This window comes from Acomys minous (assembly GCF_964271855.1).
Source record: "Acomys minous genome assembly, chromosome: 14".
NCBI lineage: Eukaryota > Metazoa > Chordata > Mammalia > Rodentia > Muridae > Acomys > Acomys minous.
Genome location: NC_140496.1, coordinates 22,960,595 through 22,978,839, shown reverse-complemented (window position 1 = coordinate 22,978,839; position 18,245 = coordinate 22,960,595). Strand labels below are relative to the sequence as shown.

General features: G+C 48.1%; 1 protein-coding gene across 3 annotated transcripts; it reads left to right on the top strand.

Annotated features, from left to right (window-relative positions):
- Nucleotides 1-406: 406 nt before the first annotated feature.
- Nucleotides 407-17,830, top strand: CES4A (carboxylesterase 4A). 3 transcript variants are annotated; one of them, XM_084755829.1, is made up of 14 exons: nt 407-635; nt 6,244-6,445; nt 10,676-10,817; nt 10,898-11,031; nt 11,284-11,437; nt 13,051-13,155; nt 13,239-13,340; nt 13,473-13,511; nt 13,998-14,138; nt 14,561-14,641; nt 15,049-15,205; nt 15,779-15,910; nt 16,128-16,200; nt 17,113-17,830. In XM_084755829.1, the coding sequence occupies exons 1-14, from the start codon at nt 548-550 to the stop codon at nt 17,276-17,278; spliced, it is 1,716 nt and encodes a 571-aa protein (XP_084611955.1). In that variant the 5' UTR covers nt 407-547; the 3' UTR covers nt 17,279-17,830. The 3 variants fall into 3 exon arrangements, with proteins under 3 accessions (XP_084611955.1, XP_084611954.1, XP_084611956.1); XM_084755828.1 differs by having other exon boundaries at nt 409-635; nt 13,236-13,340; XM_084755830.1 differs by lacking the exon at nt 6,244-6,445 and having other exon boundaries at nt 411-635; nt 13,236-13,340.
- Nucleotides 17,831-18,245: the final 415 nt, after the last annotated feature.

Sequence of the window (18,245 nt, the reverse complement as noted above, 5' to 3'; positions counted from 1 at the left end):
GATCCTTCTCATGGCTACCTGAAGGTCTAGACTCCAGCTGGAATATGAGGCTGAAAAGCCTCACCACACTGTGTCCTTGGCACAGTCTGGCACTCTATCATGATCCTATCTAAGAAACCTGGAGCACAACACAAGAGTGCACAGAGCATAGGCAATTAGGGAGGTCCAGGGTCTTAAATCCACAGGGAGCATGTCTGGAGGCTGAGGGACCCATTAACCCCAGTGTTCTGCTCCAGCCTTGGCACCTACTCAATACGTGAAGTTTGACTCGCACTAGCCAAACTTTAAGCCATTGCCAAATGAGTACACTCAGAAGAGATTGCAGGCAAGCCAGTCTGGTTGAAGAGCCAAAAGCATATAGTGTGACCTATCACCCCAAAGGAGGAGGAGCAAGGCCCCACAGCTGGTGAGAAGCTTGGTCATAACTCCTCCAGTCCTGGCCCCTGATGATGGGAATGGAAAAGATAAAGGCAGAAGTTTCTGGTGCTTGCTCACTGCACTCACAGCTCCCTTCTGACCCCGTGAGTGTGGGCAGCCCCACAGCTGTATGATGCCCATGGCGGAAGCTGGCTGGAACATGAGTCGGATTCTGGCCTTGAGCCTCACCCTGTGCCTCATAGCCCAGACGGCTTTAGGTAAGATCTTCACCCCTTCGGGGGGGTACCAGCCCAGACTCGGCTTCTTCTGAAGAGTGTGGCTTAGACAAGGTCTAGGCAGATGGGGAAGGCAGTGTTCCAGAACACTCATGTGTTACCAGCTAGAAACCTGAGCCAGTCATTTGTCCTCTCTGAGCCCCAGGACTGCTCTGCGAAGTGGGGACTGTGTCTCCTACCTCCCGGGACCAGTGAGGAGCCTGAGAACGTGGAATGTCCATGTTCCTCCTCCTGGCCTTTCCTAACTCTGTCTTTCTTCGAAGCACAGCTCTGCCTCCCTGTGCCCTACATGGACATCTTTCCTAACTGCACCTTTCTCGTCAGTGTCCTTCTTTCTAAAATGAGTGTTGTCTTCTGAACTGTGAAGACAACAAAAACCATTAACAACTGTTTATTGAGGTGTTAGATACACATACAGCAAGATGCACATATGTAAACTATATGGCTTTGCGTGCGTGTGTATACATATACAATATATGGTATACACATATAGTCATATATATATATATATATATATATATATATATATATATATATATATATATTATAACCACCATTCTGATCAAAATCTAGACTATTACCACTATCCTATATGCCAATCCCTAGTCAACACCTCCAAAGTGACCACTGTTCTGACCTCTATTGTAAACTGATTTTACCTAAAAAATTACATGAAGGGTTTTTTAAAAGAAATTTTGATAAAATTGCCCTTAGATTTTGTGGTATGACCTTCTTGTATATTTACACATAGCTGTCATATTAGCATGTACAAAATTTTATTTTTAAGATTTTTTAAAGAATTATACTGTGTGTGTGTGTGTGTCTGTGTGTGTGTGTCTGTGTGTGTGTGTGTATGTGTATCTGTGTGTGTGTGTGTGTCTGTGTGTCTGTGTGTGTGTGTGTGTCTGTGTGTGTGTGTGTCTGTGTGCCTGTGTGTGTGTGTGTGTGTCTGTGTGTGTGTGTGTGTCTGTGTGCCTGTGTGTGTGTGTGTCTGTGTGTGTGTGTCTGTGTGTGTGTGTGTGTCTGTGTGTGTGTGTCTGTGTGTGTGTCTGTGTGTGTGTGTCTGTGTGTGTGTGTCTGTGTGTGTCTGTGTGCCTGTGTGTGTGTGTCTGTGTGTGTGTGTGTCTGTGTGCCTGTGTGTGTGTGTGTCTGTGTGTGTGTCTGTGTGTGTGTGTGTCTGTGTGTGTGTGTGTCTGTGTGTGTGTGTGTCTGTGTGTGTGTGTGTGTCTGTGTGTGTGTCTGTATGTGTGTATGTGTGTGTGTGTGTATGCCTGTGTGTGTGTGTGTGTGTCTGTGTGTGTGTGTGTGTGTGTTCTAACTTGTATTGCCACAGCACACTTGTGGAGACCAGAGGACAAACTGCAAGAGTCCATTCTTGTCCTCTACCAGGTGGATCCCAGAGATCAAACTCAAATCACTAGGCTTAGCGCCAAGCACCCTTATCCCCTGAACCATCTTGCTGGCCCTACAGCTTTGTTGTTGTTGTTTGTTTTTATTATTTTTATGTGCACTGGTGTTTTGTCAGCATGTGTGTCTGTGTGAGGGTGTCAGATCCCCTGGAGCTGGAATTACAGACAGCTGTGAGCTGCCATGTGCCTTCTGGGAATTGAAACCGAGTCCTCCGGAAGAGCAGCCAGTGCTCTTAACTGCTGTCATCTCTCCAGTCCCTGGCCCTACGGTTTTATATACTCTGATTTTTTTTTTCCACTTAAACTCTTATGGAAGGTAGTTTATAGCTTATGTTTATATTTACTTTGCTTAGCTCACAGATATGAGTAAGGCGCCAGCATCAACTGGAGTTCAGACCAGTCTTCATTCTCAGGAAGTAGCACATCAGATGCTGGGGGTGGTCCAGGGCCTGATCAGAATGGAGTGTGTGTAACTAGCATCATAGAATAGTACAGGTGATATGTGAGCATCTTGCTAGGTGCATAGCTTACTCCTCGATAAATTGTTGCTAATGTGCTGTTTTCACCATTGGAAGAATACTGGTTTTTCAAAAGAAACACATTTTGTTTTAAAATGAAGTGTCACTGAATCAAAGCATGTATTTTATGATTCATTATATATTTTGCCAAGTGGTTTTTCAAAGATATTATACCCATTTGTCCTCCACCAACAGTGTATGTAAATTCCTTTTCCCTGTATCTCCAAAATTGAGTGCCATCATTCATTCATTTTTCAGGTGTCATCTATAATTCTAGGCCTTAACAGTACTTTATCAATACTACTAAGGTGGAATATTGGTGATTTAAAACAATATTTATCTTAAAATGTTTGTGTGTGTGTGTGTGTGTGTGTGTGTGTGTGTGTGTGTGTGTGTGTATGCACACACACAAGGGTATAGGTATGTACATACATGTTCCCACAGAGGCCTGAGGTACCTCATCTCCTGGAGCTATACGTAAAGGTGATTGTGAGCCACCTGGGACAGATGCTGGGAACAGAACTCAGGTCCCTCTTAATCACTGAGCCATCTCTCCAGGCCCAGGAATAACGATTTTTATTTTGTGTGGTTGGCTGTGGGATTTTTTTTTTTTAATCCAGACAAAGTCTCACTATTTAGCCTAGGTCCTGAACTTGTTTGGTGTGTGTGTGTGTGTGTGTGTGTGTGTGTGTGTGTGTGTGTGTGTCTGTCTGTCTGTCTGTCTGTCTGTCTGTCTGTCTGTGAGACAGAGACAGAGACAAGCACAGAGACAGAGTGCATCTGTGTGTATGTAAACACAGGCTCACGAGTGGGTTCTTGCCTTTCACCTTGTTTGACACAGGGTCTCTGTTGTTTCCAGGGCCCAGCTGGGAATTCTAGTCTAGCTGGCCCAAGAGATGGCAGTGATTGTCTTGTGTCCACTGCCCATCTCCCTGCAAGAGCAGAGTGACTAGACACTTACACTATGCAGTCAGCTTTATATGGGTTCTAAAACCAAGGCCTCACTCGTGCACAGAAAATACATTTATCCACTGAACCATCTCTCCAGCAAGGCTTTGTCTCAGAAACAAAAATAAAAGCAAAAATTCAGGCACGGTTTAATCCCACACCTTTAATCCCAGTACTTGTGAGGCAAAGGACCCAGGAACTTGGTTTACAATGGCTGTGTTTAAGACATGACCTCATGTAGCCCAAACTGGCCTTGAACTCATATAGCCAAGGATGATCTTGAACTCATGGTCTTCCTGCCTCAGCCTCCCAAGTGCTAGGATGTCAGGTGTGTGTTAGTCTGCTGGCTGGAGATTTCTTTTTTTTTTTTTTTTTTCATCAATTCCTAAATGATTCTGAGCACTGGCTAGGATGATTGGATTTGCTTTCTGAATGAGCTCCTCCAAGGAACGGGAACAAAGAGCAATTCTGTTTTGATAAGGGAGGAGAGGAAGAAACAGACAAGGGCACTTAGGAAGGGACAGTGAACATGAGCCCTCACCAACACTCAGGAGTAGAAGTGGGGCAAGATAAGAGCATAGAAAAAGAGGAGGAGTACCCACAGGCAAGGGCTGGATTCAACTTAGTCTAATTCATATCTATTCCAAAAGCTATCTGTGCTGTGGGTATGCTTACAGCGTGCATGTGTGTGTGTGTGTGTGTGTGTGTGTGTGTGTGTGTGTGTGTGTTACATTATAATATACATACAGATGCACTTGTGCGCAGATGTATATTTCCTGTGAACATGCATTTATGTGTTTCCCATGTATACCGGTGTATGTATCAGTTTGCAAGAGGGCACTGATATAAATGTATATGAGTAAAAATGTGGGTGGACAATCCCATCCCAGAAATGAACCAGGCAGGGGCTGGGGAGGTGACTCAGCCAGTAATGTGTTCTGTGCATAAGTGTGAGGACCTGAGTTGGATGTCCAGAGCCCATATAAAAATTCAAGCACAGGGGTGCGCGACTGTAACCCCAGTGCTGAAGCAGACAGAAACAGGTGGATCCCTGGAGCTTGCTGAACACCCAGTAAACCCTAGGTTCAAAGAGAGACCCTCTTTCAAAAAATAAGATAAAGAGCAATTGAGGAATATACCAGCAATCAAGCACTATCCTCCAAAGCACATGCACATTTACATGAACATAAAGACATATATGCACACTTCAGGGGGGGGAGGAGTCATGTGGAAAAGAAACTAATCAGAAAACTAATTAAACTAATTGGCAACCAAGAAAAAAATGTACCCATGTTCATATCAAATAGAAGCCAAAATAAATATCATTTTCAGCCAGGCATTGTGGTGCACACCTTTAATCCCAGCATTTGGGAGGCAGAAACGGGTGGATCTCTGTGAATTTGAGGCCAGCCTGGTCTCCAAAGTGAGTTCCAGGATAGCCAAGGCTATATAATTGAGAGACCTTGTCTCAAAACAACAACAACAAATAAATAAATGTACTTTTCATTGGTATTAAATGACACAGAGAGTAATGGATCATGTAACAGACATGAACTTTCATGTACGTACCAACATGGCTCTGAAACCTTTTTGTTGTTGTTATTGTTGTTGTTGTTGTTTTGAGACAGGATTTCTCTATAGCCCTGGCTGTCCTGCACTCACTTTGTAGACCAGGCTGGCCTTGAACTCACAGCGATCTGCCTGCCTCTGCTTCCCAAGTGCTGGGATTAAAGGCGTGCGCCACCACATCCAGCTTAAAATCTTCAATAATGAAGAAAATCCTGATAAAAGCACAAGAGAAAATGGGACAGATACACATCGTTATTTTTAAACTTCCAGGTTTTTTTTTCTTTAATTACTGTTTTAAGAAGTAGCAGCTAGGCTGAGGAGATGACTTAGTGAGGAAAACACTTGCTGCATAAAGATCCAAAGTCAGATCCCCAGAAACCATGTAAAAGTAAGGTGATTTTACCAGCCTGCCTGCAACTGCAACCCACAGGAGGCAGAGATGGGATTCCTAGAGCAAGGTGTGTAACCAGACTAACCAAAACAGCAAGCTCTGGGCTCCATGGCAGATCTGTCTCGGTACAGAAGGTAGAAAGCAATCCACTAAGACACCTGATGTCTACCTCAAGTCTGTATATGCACAAGCACACATGTGTACCTACATACATACATGCACTTACTAAGAAGTAGTCAAGTGAGGCCTGGAGAGATGGCACAGCAGTTAAGAGCACTGGCTGCTCTTCCAAAGGAGCCAGATTCAGTCCCAGCACTGACATGGCAGCTCACAGCTGTCTGTAACTCCAGTTCCAGAGAACCCAATGCCCTATGCTGCATGTGGTATAACAGATGTACATACACACAAAAAAGCATAGGATCTGAAAAGATTTAAATAATAATAATGGATTGCTTGATATGATCAAATATCAAATAAATATCAACTATATGTTTAAATTGTATATTTATATAGAAATCAGCTACCCAAATCTGGGGGTATACTTCTGTAATTCCAGCACTTGGGAGGCTGGGGCAGAGGGATGATGGGTTCAAAGCCAGCCTGAGTTATGTAGTGAGACTCTGGCAAGAGGCGTGGGGAGAGAAGAGAGGAAGGAGAAGAGAGGGGAAAACGGATCCCATGGCAGAGTCACCAGAATCCCATCCGTGGCTGAGAATGATGATGAGACAGGGTGACAGTGCCTCTTCTCTTCCCAGGTGCTTTGCACACCAAGAAACCTCTGGTGGTCACCAAACACGGGATCCTACAAGGAAAGCTAACGCATGTGGGAAACACGCCCATCAGCGTCTTCCTGGGAGTCCCCTTCTCCAAACCCCCAGTGGGTGCCCTCAGGTTTGCTCCTCCAGAGCCTCTGCAACCCTGGAACGGCATCAGAGATGCCACCACCTTCCCGCCTTCGTAAGTGCCAGAGGACTGTGGGCACCTGAGGAGTAGGGCAGACTAGTACCTCGTGGTGCCTAGAATAACTCACTAGGAACAAACGCTCTTTGTGACCCCAGCAAACCTGGGGTCCCCGTTCTTGGCCTCAGCTTCCAAACCTGTATAATGAGGAAATTAGACCAAATGGTATTTCAGGCTTATGAGAGAGCTCCAGACAGGGGGATGTGGTTACTGGCTGTGCCACAAGGCCTTCTGGGAAGCTGAATTCCCCAAATGTATCCACCATCAGTTCTCACCCACACCCTAGGCCTACGGATTATGGGCTCCAGCTTCTTAACAAACCCACACGGTACTACCAGCCACCCCCTGCAGAGGGCGCTCCAAGATGAGACCTACAAGGGCTGGTTCAGCTTTGCCGTTCTAGTTGTGTCTTGCTGCCACCTGCAGCCTCCACATAGCAAGACTTGAGCAAGGATTGCCTTGGAAGCTTAGGGGGGAAAAAAAGTGTATTTACTGTTTATTCAGACTACTGAATAATCAACTGTCCAGAACACTGTGTGGCAATCATTAACAATGTTCAGCGTCATCTGGTTAAAGCGCAAGGTTTAGAATCTGGGTGTCAACTGGTATTTAAAAAAGAAAAAAAAAAAAAAATCCTATAATTCCCACTTGAACGTCTATTTGTTAGGAAGAGTTCCACAACCAGAGGCCAAGGGTGGTTTTGCTCGTGTGTGTGTGTGTGTGTGTGTGTGTGTGTGTGTGTGTGTGTGTGTGTTAAATATATATTCAAGCCTCAAGAATTCTGATCATCCTCTAATTATTATTTGGAGTCCTTGTTTATTGGTCAGGGTTTGGAAGTGAGGGTGCCCATTTTATACACATTTGGGTGTCAATCATTAGGAACTCGCTATAAGCTGTCAGAACCAAGGATGTTCGGAACTCAGAGGGCCAAGTATAAATCTGTGGCTCACTTAGACCAGTCTAAACAGCAACAGTCAAGGGAGAGAGACTTCTACAGGGAAACTGGAAGAAGGTGATTGAATTCTGGATTTATTTCAAGCGAAAAGTGGATAGTATTTTTTTTGGAGAATTTGCCGAGGGGAAGAATTTAATATAATGACTACATTTTGGTCAAGAGTCATTTCCCAACATGGTGAACACTAGGGCAAAAGTAGATTTGGGCAAAAAAAATTTTTTTTTTAATTTTGGCTATGAAGCGTGATGGCACACAGTGGTAATCGCGATAATTTGGAGGCTAAGGCAGGAGGGTCCTGAGTTCAAGCCCCGGCAAGTTTGAAGGCACCTTGAGTTATTTAAGATGAAATCTCAGAGTAAAGGAGAGACAGGTGTGATGGCTCAGTCCTTTAATCCCAGTACTTTGGAGGCAAAGACCGACAGATCTCTGCATCTGAGACCAGCCTGATCTACATACTGACTACACTAAGGTTACATAGTGAGTTCGATCCCCAGCGACCATGAAAGTACACAAATGGTGTGCACTCGTAATCTGAGTACTGGGGGAGGTGGAGGCAGGAGGACACCTGGAGTTCAGTGACTAACCAGTCTAGCCTAATTGGGGATGTCCAGGCAATGAGAGACCCTGTTTCAAAGGAGGTGGATGGTACTTCTGAGGATGACATCAAAGGATGACCCCTGGCATCCACATGCATAGTCATACATATGTACACACATACACACATATACACCTGCATGCGTTCAAACACACACACACACACACACACACACACACCAGCATGCATACAAACATACACACACACTGGGTTTTTTTTTTTCTTCAAAAAAGAAGGCCACCAAGATGGCTCAGTAGATAAAGGTTCTTGCCACCAAGGTTGATAGACCTGAGTTCCATCCCTAGAACCTACAAAGATGGAAGAAAGAAACTGACTCCCGAAAGTGCCCTCTGACCTCCATACGTGCACCATGGCATACGCACAAAAGCAACCAAATAAATGTAATTTTAAAATTAGAAAAAGGAAAAAATAAAATAAAATAAAATAAAAATTAGAAAAAGGAGAAAAAGAAGTCAAACAAGGGAACAGAAGTATTGCCTGGAAATAGAGCCCCTGCCTAGCATATGCCCGAGCCCTGGATTTGATGCTGACACTACAACAGGAGGAGGAAGTCAAGCAAAGATCAAAGAGAGAGCTATGGAGCCAGGCATAGTGGTACATGCCTGTTTACCAGCACTTGGGAGATAGAGACAGCAGGGTCAAGAGTTCAAGGTCAACTTCAGCTGTGTGGTAAATTCAAGGCCATCCTGGTTTACATGAGACCCTGTCTAGGAAGGAAGGAAGGAAGGAAGGGAGGAAGGGAGGGAGGGAGGGAGGAAGGGAGGGAGGGAGGGAGGAAGGGAGGGAGGGAGGGAGGGAGGGAGGGAGGAAGGGAGGGAGGGAAGGAGGAAGGGAGGGAGGGAAGGAGGGAGGGAGGAAGATATGCTGCTTGCAGGTGACCTTTGAAGAGACCAGGTGAGGTAGAAGAAGGGCAATTGGTTGCTGGAAGCTGGGAAGCTGGGAAGATGGGCTTAGTAAGTAAACTACTTTGCCTTACAAATATGAGGTCCTGCGTTCAAGGCCCAGAACCCACACAAAAAGCCAAGAGCCATGGCAAAAGCTTGTAATGTTAGTACTGGGAACACAGAGACAAGAAGGTCCCTTAGGCTCACGAAGCAGCCAGCTTTGCCTACCCAGCAATATCCAAGTAACTGAGAGACCCTGCCTTAAAAAAACCAAAAATAGATAGATAGATAGATAGATAGACAGACAGACAGCAGACAGATAGCTGATACATAAAACAAGATGGATGACCTCCATGAGAAATGATACCAGGGCTTTTCCTCCGGCCTCCACACGCATGCATTGACCAACAACACCTGCACCTCCACACACAAACACAAAAGAAAATATAAGTCTGTCCTTGTAGGAAGAGAGCTAGGAGTGCTGCTAGCAACAGGTTGGGGTGAGACAGCTTGAAGTGTTGTGGGAAGGACATGTGAAAAAGGGAAAGCAGGCTGGGAAAAGAGAAGTAAACGGGGGAACAGGCAAACGGGTATTCCTGGGCCCAGTCAAGTAACTCCAGCCCCAGACTTGTAAGAATAGCCATTCCAAGACTAGGCCAGCAAGGGGTGCCTCCAGGGGGGAGGGGCCAGGGACCAAACTCTTCAAATACCCTAAAAGTACACCTAGGGCCCCCGTTGAGTGCTAGGGCACACTGTCATCCGGTTTTTCAAGGAGTCACCCAGGAGAGAAACAATGAACTGAAATAACTCCAACCAGCACTGCAGCCAAGAGCCGGGAAAGGTTTGCGGGACGCAAATGGAGCGCCCATAAAGCAGAGCACCACTTGAGCTGGCCTTAAACAGAAGTAGGAGTTTGCTGGACAAGGAAGAAAGCATTTGGCGGAAGGCACAGAGGCACAAGGGTTTGGAAATCACAAACAAGCTGCCATGCATGTCTGTCAGGAGCAAAGGTGGCTGGTGAGATGGCTGGACGGAAAGGAGAGCCTAAGTCAGACTGGGGGTGCTGGACTTTTTCTCTAAAGGCGGTGGGGAGCCTGGGAAACAGGCTTGGGAGAGGCAGGTCTTCAGTATAGCCCAGGCTGTCCTGGAACCTACTACATAGCCATGAATAGCCTGGACTACAGCTGTCGGGCTGCTATGCCCCACAGGGAAGGCTTTAAGAAGGGCAGCGCGATGGTCTCATCTGTGTTGTGCTTTGCTTTGCTTTGCTTTGAATCACTTCTATCAATGTCCTCCAGAGTAAGGAGAACAAGTTGGAGGACTGTGAAGAGGTTGGGGGCTGTGTGCGTCCAAATCATTGATTTGGTGGTTTTGATAGGACCGATGGTCCTGTGTTTGGTGTGAGGAAACATGTTCTAGAGCTCCTTGGCCTGCTTGGGAGATAAAGAGGCTGGGAGGCTGGAACACAAAGGCAGAGAGGTACACGGGGCACCCAAAATTTGGCCTTGACTTCATCGGCAGTCTCCAACTAGAGTAAAGGCTACCCAGGTTGAGGTGCGAAAGACAAGGCCCATGGTAGAGGACGGAGAGATAGATCCAGGGGGCTGGGGGGGGGGGGGCAGGGGGGAGACCTGCCTGCCACGGGGCTTCTGCCAGAGCTGGTGAAAAGCTCCAGTAGGCATGCGCACGTCCACAGGGCTTTTGTCTTAGGTTCTCCCCCATCACTGAAATCACTCTCTTCACTGCTAACCGAACTCGTTGCATGCCCACAGGTGCCTTCAGGAAACCTGGGGACAGTTAGCTTCCATGTACTTAAGCACTCGGAAATGGTATAAGTGGCTGCGTTTCAGTGAGGACTGTCTCTACCTGAACGTGTATGCCCCAGTGTTTGCACCTGGGGACCCTCTGCTGCCGGTGAGTGTTTTCTATCACCTGGCCATACCCCTCTACCACCTTACAGCCCACCTCAGGCTTTGGCGACTTTTCTTGCCCAGGTGATGGTTTGGTTCCCCGGAGGCGCCTTCCTCGTCGGCTCAGCTTCCACCTACGAAGGCACGGAATTGGCCGCCCGCGAAAAGGTGGTGTTGGTGTTTCTGCAGCACAGGCTGGGCATCCTGGGCTACTTCAGGTGGGCCTTGAATCAGGGGTGGGCCCTTCACCTACCTGTCGGAGGCGCAGAAGGCGGGGACTGGTAGAAGGGGGCGTGGCCCGTGGGCGGGACCGAGTGAAGATGGTAGCAGGCGCTGTGCCTGAGCCTGTGGAAAGGACCCAGAGAGCTGGGTACCGACTCAGCCAGTAAGGAAGCCTTAGGGCGGGTTGTCAACTCTCTGAATGCTGACCATCGAAGTTTAGAACGCTGACATGAATCTCGTGTGTCTAGCACGGGCGACAGCCAGGCCCGCGGGAACTGGGGGCTGCTGGACCAGATAGCCGCTCTGCGCTGGGTGCAGGAGAACATCAAGGCCTTTGGTGGAGATCCAGACAGTGTGACACTATTCGGCCAGTCGGCAGGAGCTATGAGCGTCTCAGGACTGGTGAGTGCGATGTCCAGAGAAATAGGCCAGCGTGTTCCCACACTGCACAGGCACATGTGCAGACATGCAGGTCCACAGACCTGCTCTCACTCCTGCCGTGGACAGCATTCCCGCCAAGGGAACAACTGCTCACAGCCAATGGTGCTTTCTTTTCGAGAATAGCACCCATAGAGGCCGCTGAGATGGCTCAGTGAGTAAAAATGTTGGCTGACAAGGCTTTTGACCTGAGTTCAATTCTCGGAGCTCACAAGGTGGCGCTAGCTCCTATAACTTGTCCTATGACCCGGCTTCTGGCCTATACACTAAATAAATTATTTTCTTGGGGGGAAAAAGAAAGAAAGAAAAAAGAAAAGAGAATAGCATAAATGACAAACCCAAGCCCCAGAGAGGACAGGGTGAGGCATTGTGGGTGCCTACCACCTCTTGCTTCCCTCAGAGCCCTTTCTCCTTAAACAGAGGCCAGCATCTACCCTCTGGGCAGGGTGGAAATGAGCAGGAAGGACATCAAGCATGCTTGTGAGGGCCACAGTTGAAATCAGGCCCAACCACCTAAGTGCTTCCTATATGACAGGCGCTCTCCTATATACCTTATGCGTGTTGCTTTAATTTCCCTCAACCCCAAAAGAGTTGGATGTGGTGGTCTTAAAACTTGAAGGGAAGCCAGGCATGGTGGCGCATGCCTTTAATCTCAGCCCTTGGGAGGCTGAGGCTGGCAAATCTCTGTAAATTCAAGACCAGCTTGGTCTACAAAGCCAGTTTGGGACAGCCAGGGCTACACAGAGAAACTAAGTCTCAAAAAACAAAAACAAATCAGAACAAAACCTTGAGGGGGAATGGGAGAGTCAAGGCTAGCCTCAACTACATAGTAAATTTGAAGCTGGTGTGGACTACATGAGACCCTGCCCATCCTCCAAAAAAAGAAAGAAAAAGAAAGAAAGAAATCTAAAGAGACAGACCAATCTGTAATCCTAGCATTCCAGAGGCAGACCAGAAGTGCCTGGCCAACCTGAGCTACACAGCAAGGCTCTCCCTAACCAAAACTAACAAATTAACTGGCAAAAAAAAAAAAACAAAAAACAAAAAACAAAAAACAAAAACCAAGTAGAAATGCATTATTGTGTTTATCTTGTGGATGAAGCCACAGATGCAGAGAAAAATGAAGTACCTCACTTAAAGTATACTAGAGAGTCGAGGTAGGTTTTTCTGTGTGGTGTGGTTTGCCTTGGATATTTTTTGTTGTTTGAGACACGTAAATTCTGAGGTATCCAAAGATATAACTTCTCTGAAAGAGCTGTTAGCACAAGTGGTTGGAGCTGTGACTGTGGGGTCCCATCTACCCTCATTTGTAACCTGTAGCAGAGAAAGACCCCCTTACTCACACCAACAGGACCACCTTCTATATCCTCAGGTCAACCCCGGGGCCTCTAGAGCCCCCTGCATAAGCCAGGACTGAATGGTACTGGCTCCGAGTCTAGGAGGCTAGCCCAGACCCATGGCTCCCTGCAAGATGTTTGTCTCTCAGACTATTCAGAAATGGTCAGGCAGGCACCCGAAACAGCTCAAGTGGGTTCTATGTATAAATCTCATGGATGCTCTGTCTCCAATCCCTACAGCTGATGTCACCCCTGACCCAGGGTCTATTCCATCGAGCCATTTCCCAGAGTGGTACTGCGATAATCAAAGCCTTCATCACCCATGATCCATTGAAGTCGGCCAAGGTAGGCATCGCTCCTATCCCAGAGCTCAGCAAGGGGGGAGAAGGATGGATGCATCCCTGTATACCTTTTCTCTTCTACAGAAGATTGCTCACCTGGCTGGCTGCAGCCACAACAGCACAAGGATCGTGGTAGAATGCCTGAGGGGTCTATCAGGGGACGAGGTGATGCGCGTCTCCAAGAAGATGGTAGGTTGACCATTCCAGCTGCCTCCCGCGTCCGCCTGCGTACCGTAGCCCCTCGCTGATACCTCCCCGGGGAACCTGCCCCCGAGCACATCAGAGGAGCTTCTTGTGAGTCCTATCTTCTCTCCTCTATAGACATTCTTCCGTGTGAACTCCAAGAAAGATCCAGAAGATGTGCGTAAGAAGTGGTCTGCAATCTGAGTGTTTGTTGAATAACTACCATGTGCCAGGTCCTTAGGAGTCTTGAGAAACCAACTATTCGGGCCAAATTCCTTTTCCTAGTGAAACTAAGATCTATAAGTAAATATACTACTCACTTTCCCAGGAGGTGGCAGCAACAAGGGAAGGGGCCGGGCATGAAAAGAGGCATGTGATTTTAAAGAGAATGGCTAACACTTGCCTCACTGAAGTGATATCTTGAAATGATTTTCAAGAGATAAAGAATAAACTGGGTGGATGTCTGGAATCTTAGTAGCCGGGTCCTGTCTGCCCTGGTCCCTTCCCATGCTCATCTGTCTAAGCATCATTATGGGCAATCTCAGTTTTTTGTTTTTTGTTTTTTGTTTTATTTTTAACCAAAAGAGTTGATGCTAGAGTAGCACCCAAGTCACAGAGGCCCTCGGGGGCTATACGGGATGAAAATGGCCCCTGACCTTGCAGATTGTATGGTTCCTGAGCCCTGTGGTGGATGGTGTGGTGTTCCCAAAGGACCCTGTGGAGCTCCTGACCAGCGGGCAGGTTACACGTGTGCCCTACCTTCTAGGTGTCAACAACGGAGAGTTCGAGTGGATGTTGCCTTTTGTGAGTAGATAGGAAAGGTGCTCATCACCATGGGTTTGCAGAGGATGGCCCTTGGGCAGTGTTTGGGTACCAGGTCAAATCTCAGTGGCCCCACTGAGGATACATAAGTTACCTGGATTCCCTGTGCGGGGACAGTGGCCAGCAATGATGGAGGGGAGTTGGGAGAGGGCTAGGCAACCCCTGAGCCTCCTAATGTGTGAACACCCTAGGGGCCTCCTTTACTCCCTGAGTAAGGGCAAATGCTCTAGCTCAACATAACGCCCCAGGTGTGCTTCAGTTCAGAACCATGCAGCAATGGCAAACAGTGAACAGGGAAAGAGTATGGTTCTTTCTTGGGAAGTGTCTCGTCTGGCAATTCTACATGCGGACAGGCATGGCCTCAGACCTGATCCGGAACCCCTGGCTCCTTCTCTTGTGTGCAGATCATGAAGCTCCAGATAAATCAGCAAATCATGAACATAAATTACTTCACCAAACTGCTCTGGAGTGTCAGCACACTGATGGTGAGGGGACCCATGAGTAGGGTTGTTCACTGCAAACAGGACTAATACACACACACACACACACACACACACACACACACACACACACCTTTAGATAATGTAGGACCTGCTCTATGCAATGAGGTCCCGAGACAGGATGGGATCATTCTTAGAGCCTCCTAAAGGAGAGTTTGACGTGGGATGAAATGGTTGCTGATGGGCAGGGTCTCTGAGGCACCCTTTAGGGTCACGGGAGGCAGTTCTCCTGTGGCAAAAGTGGGGATAAGAACTAATCAAGATGGAGACCTTCCTAGAAATCCCATTCCCAAAAGTCCTGGGGAGCTGACTCTGGGGGCAAGCCAATGGTGTACCCGTCCTGGCCCAGCTGATCCAGCAGGCCTTAGGCTGGGTCTTGTGTCCTGGTTCAGAATATCACTAGAGAGCAGGTCCCACTGGTGGTGAAGGAGTACTTGAACGACGCTACCAATAAACATGACTGGAAGATGTTCCGAAACCACATGATAGACATGGTTGGAGACGCCACCTTCGTGTACTCCACCCTTCAAGCGGCACGCTATCACCGGGGTATGGGACGCCCCCCGCCCCCCAAGAGTAGCCACACTGATCCCCTGCACTCTACAGCTGAGATCCTTCCAACTGAGGTCGCCGGCTCTTCCCCCACCCTCTCCACACTTTGGGCTAGTACAGGCCTCCAAGAAGCCACAGAGAAGGCAGCAAGGCAGAGGAGAAAGCTGGGGTGGCAGAGACAGTAAGAGCAACTTAAAAAGTCAGGTTGGCTGGGCTTGGGAGGTCAAAGGTGAGGCTGGAAAGGACAACTCCTGAAGGCCCTTAAAGGCCGTGTCCCCCACAGAAAGCTCAGAAGAGGGAAGAAGCCAGTTCTCCATGGTCTTTGCCATAATCTTGCCAACTAGGTTTTAGTGTTCCCCCAACTCTGCCTGATGAGGAACTGCAGCTCAGAAGGTTTGAGTGACTTGGCTGGTGTCACATACGGATGACTAATGCAGGCGGGATTCTAATTTGCTCCATGACTTGTAAGCTTGCGCCCTACCTGCTGTCGATGGGTGGGGTGCATACGGTAGATGGGGAGTTAGGGCAGAGACTCCTCCTGCAGCCCTCACCCATTTCATCTATTCATAGATGCTGGCTTCCCTGTCTATCTGTATGAGTTCAAGCACCATGCTCCCTCAAGCCTAATCATCAAACCTCGGAAGAACATAGCAGACCACGGAGACGAGCTGTCCTATATCTTCGGAAGCCCTTTCTCCAAAGGTCTAATGTCCTAATCTGGCACCTAGCCTCCCCACCACATATGAAGACCCACGTCTCCGTTGGCTGACCACAGGGAACCCTTCAGTCCCTAGTGTGGAGTGTACTTCCAAATGCAGAATGAGAATTTGGCACTTGCCCCGCCCTCCACCCCCCACCCCCCCACCTCTACCCCCCCACCCCGCTCTTTCCAAAATACCACATCCTCTTCTGCCCCCAGGCACATTCAAAAAAAAGGAAAAGGAATTCAGCCTCCAGATGATGAAATACTGGGCCAACTTTGCCCGCACTGGGTGAGTCTAGCTCCTTGCACATATAGACAATAATAGTCCAACAGGAGCTACACAGTCAAGCCTGGGCCCCTCTCCCTTTCCTTGCCAGCCTTGCGATTCTAAATGGCCCTAGAATGTGTCCCTTCTGTCTCACGACGCACACTCTCCATTCACTCAAGCATCCAACAGTATTTCACCCGTGTTCTCCTTTGTACCCCACCCTAGTTCTGGAAGCTGGGGTTCAAGGACGTCATAAGCATATGTTATATCCTTTTTACCCCCAGTATATGTAAACAAAAATCCCAAACAGGCACAGTAGGAGCTGTCCCACGGGGAGCATCAGGGAGGGGTCTGGTACTCTTTGAATGGTAGAGGTGGCTTCAAGCGGATATGGCTCTTGAACTGAGCTTAGGTCGTCCATGCATATTTTTCGAGCCCCGCCTTCTCTCCCCCATCACCCTGTGGAGCTGTTCCAAAACATCATCTAACCAAGTTCCTTCGCTTGCTTAAAATCCTTGCTCACGTCCCCAGAGTAAAGTTCTATCCGCTTAGCCTGACATGGAAAACCCTTCAATTTTTTTTTTCTCCCCTGTGTCATTACCATTCTTTCTGCACATCCATCTTCTTCATACTCACCCAGAACTTACCTGCCCTCGCACCGCCTGAAAGCTCACTTCTCCCACCCCCTTCCCTGGGGCTTGCTACGCAGCCTGCACTGACTCGCAATTCTCCTGCCTTTGCCTCCCGAGAGCTGGGATTCTGAGTGTCCGCTATCACACCTAACCGTCGTACGCTTTCGTAAAGATCTAAGTACCGTTGCCACAAAGGCCCCTTGGATCTCAGCTCCCCCAGGTAAAGGTAAATGAGGAAGGGTAAGAGGGAGCAAGCTGAACAAAAAGGAGTGACAGGAATCTCTTTCCACCGCTGCGTCAGGAACCCCAATGACGGAAAGCTGCCCTACTGGCCACGCTTTGACAAGGATGAAAAGTACCTGGAGTTGGATTTCGAGACACGGGTGGGTGTGAAGCTCAAGGAGGAAAAGATGGCTTTCTGGAAAAGGCTTCGTCAGCCTCAAAGACCAGAGAATCAGCAGCCATAGTGAGAGTGACCAAGCAACAGGGAACTAGCCTACCATCTTGCCTCAAGGAGACTGGCCCTGGATACATCTGACGACAAGAGTCCTGTCCACTCGACCTAGGACCTGTAGAAGCTCCCGACTGCCTTCAGGATAGATCTGGAGCCCTAGGCCACCATTTGGAGCTCAGCACCCCCTGTCCAACCTGGTACCCCATGACACATCATATCTCACTGCCTACACCAGGCCAAGGCCTTTCATCACACTGTGCCCAGCCTCACACCAAGTTCTTTTCTTGCTTTTCCAAATCCTCTCGCCCTTTGTGATGTATCTTCAGCCTTCTCTTGTGGAAAAGTTCACACAGGCTGCCACTTTCATCGCACCCGTTGGTCGTTGGTCATCTACCTTGTTCAAACTACCTGCTGATGCCGGCCTTGGGGCCCCTGACAATCTATTCAAGATCTGGTGCAAAGCTTTTATGACTTGGGACCTGTTCCCCTGCCCACACTCATCTCCCCCAAGGCCATTCCAAAGCCTACCTAGGCATGGTGTTCAATAAAAAATATCTTGGCTTGATCCTTAATTTCTCTCTCTCTGTACAATGGTTGGGTGAGATGAATGCCATCTCAGTTTGAGCCCTTAGAGGAAGAGAGCATTGCTGTGTGCTGGCTCCTGGGTTGTACTTCTAGAGGGGCCGAAGCGAAGTCATCTGAACTGCAAAGCGTTAGCTGTTGCCAGATGGGCTACCGGATGCCTGGAGTCCCGGCATTTGGAAAGCGAGAATGGAGAACCCAGGTGTTCGAGGTCATCTTCAGCCACACAGAATTTGAGTCCAGCCTTGATGACATCAGATCCCATCTCAAAAATAACACAGCAGAAAGAAAAACGTGGCTTGTTTCTTCTCCATCTCCAGAGAGTCTGTCTTCTCCCCCCACAGATATCAGAGCACCACACCCCGCCCCATGCTTACATCTATCTAGGTCAGTCACAT

Bases quoted from the DNA above. Each gene is read 5' to 3' on its own strand.
- CES4A (XM_084755828.1), top strand. From the start codon at position 548: ATGATGCCCATGGCGGAAGCTGGCTGGAACATGAGTCGGATTCTGGCC. The intron at 13,512-13,997 runs GTGCGTAAGAAG...CTGACCTTGCAG, and splicing joins CCAAGAAAGATCCAGAAGAT to ATTGTATGGTTCCTGAGCCC. The intron at 14,139-14,560 runs GTGAGTAGATAG...TCTTGTGTGCAG, and splicing joins TCGAGTGGATGTTGCCTTTT to ATCATGAAGCTCCAGATAAA.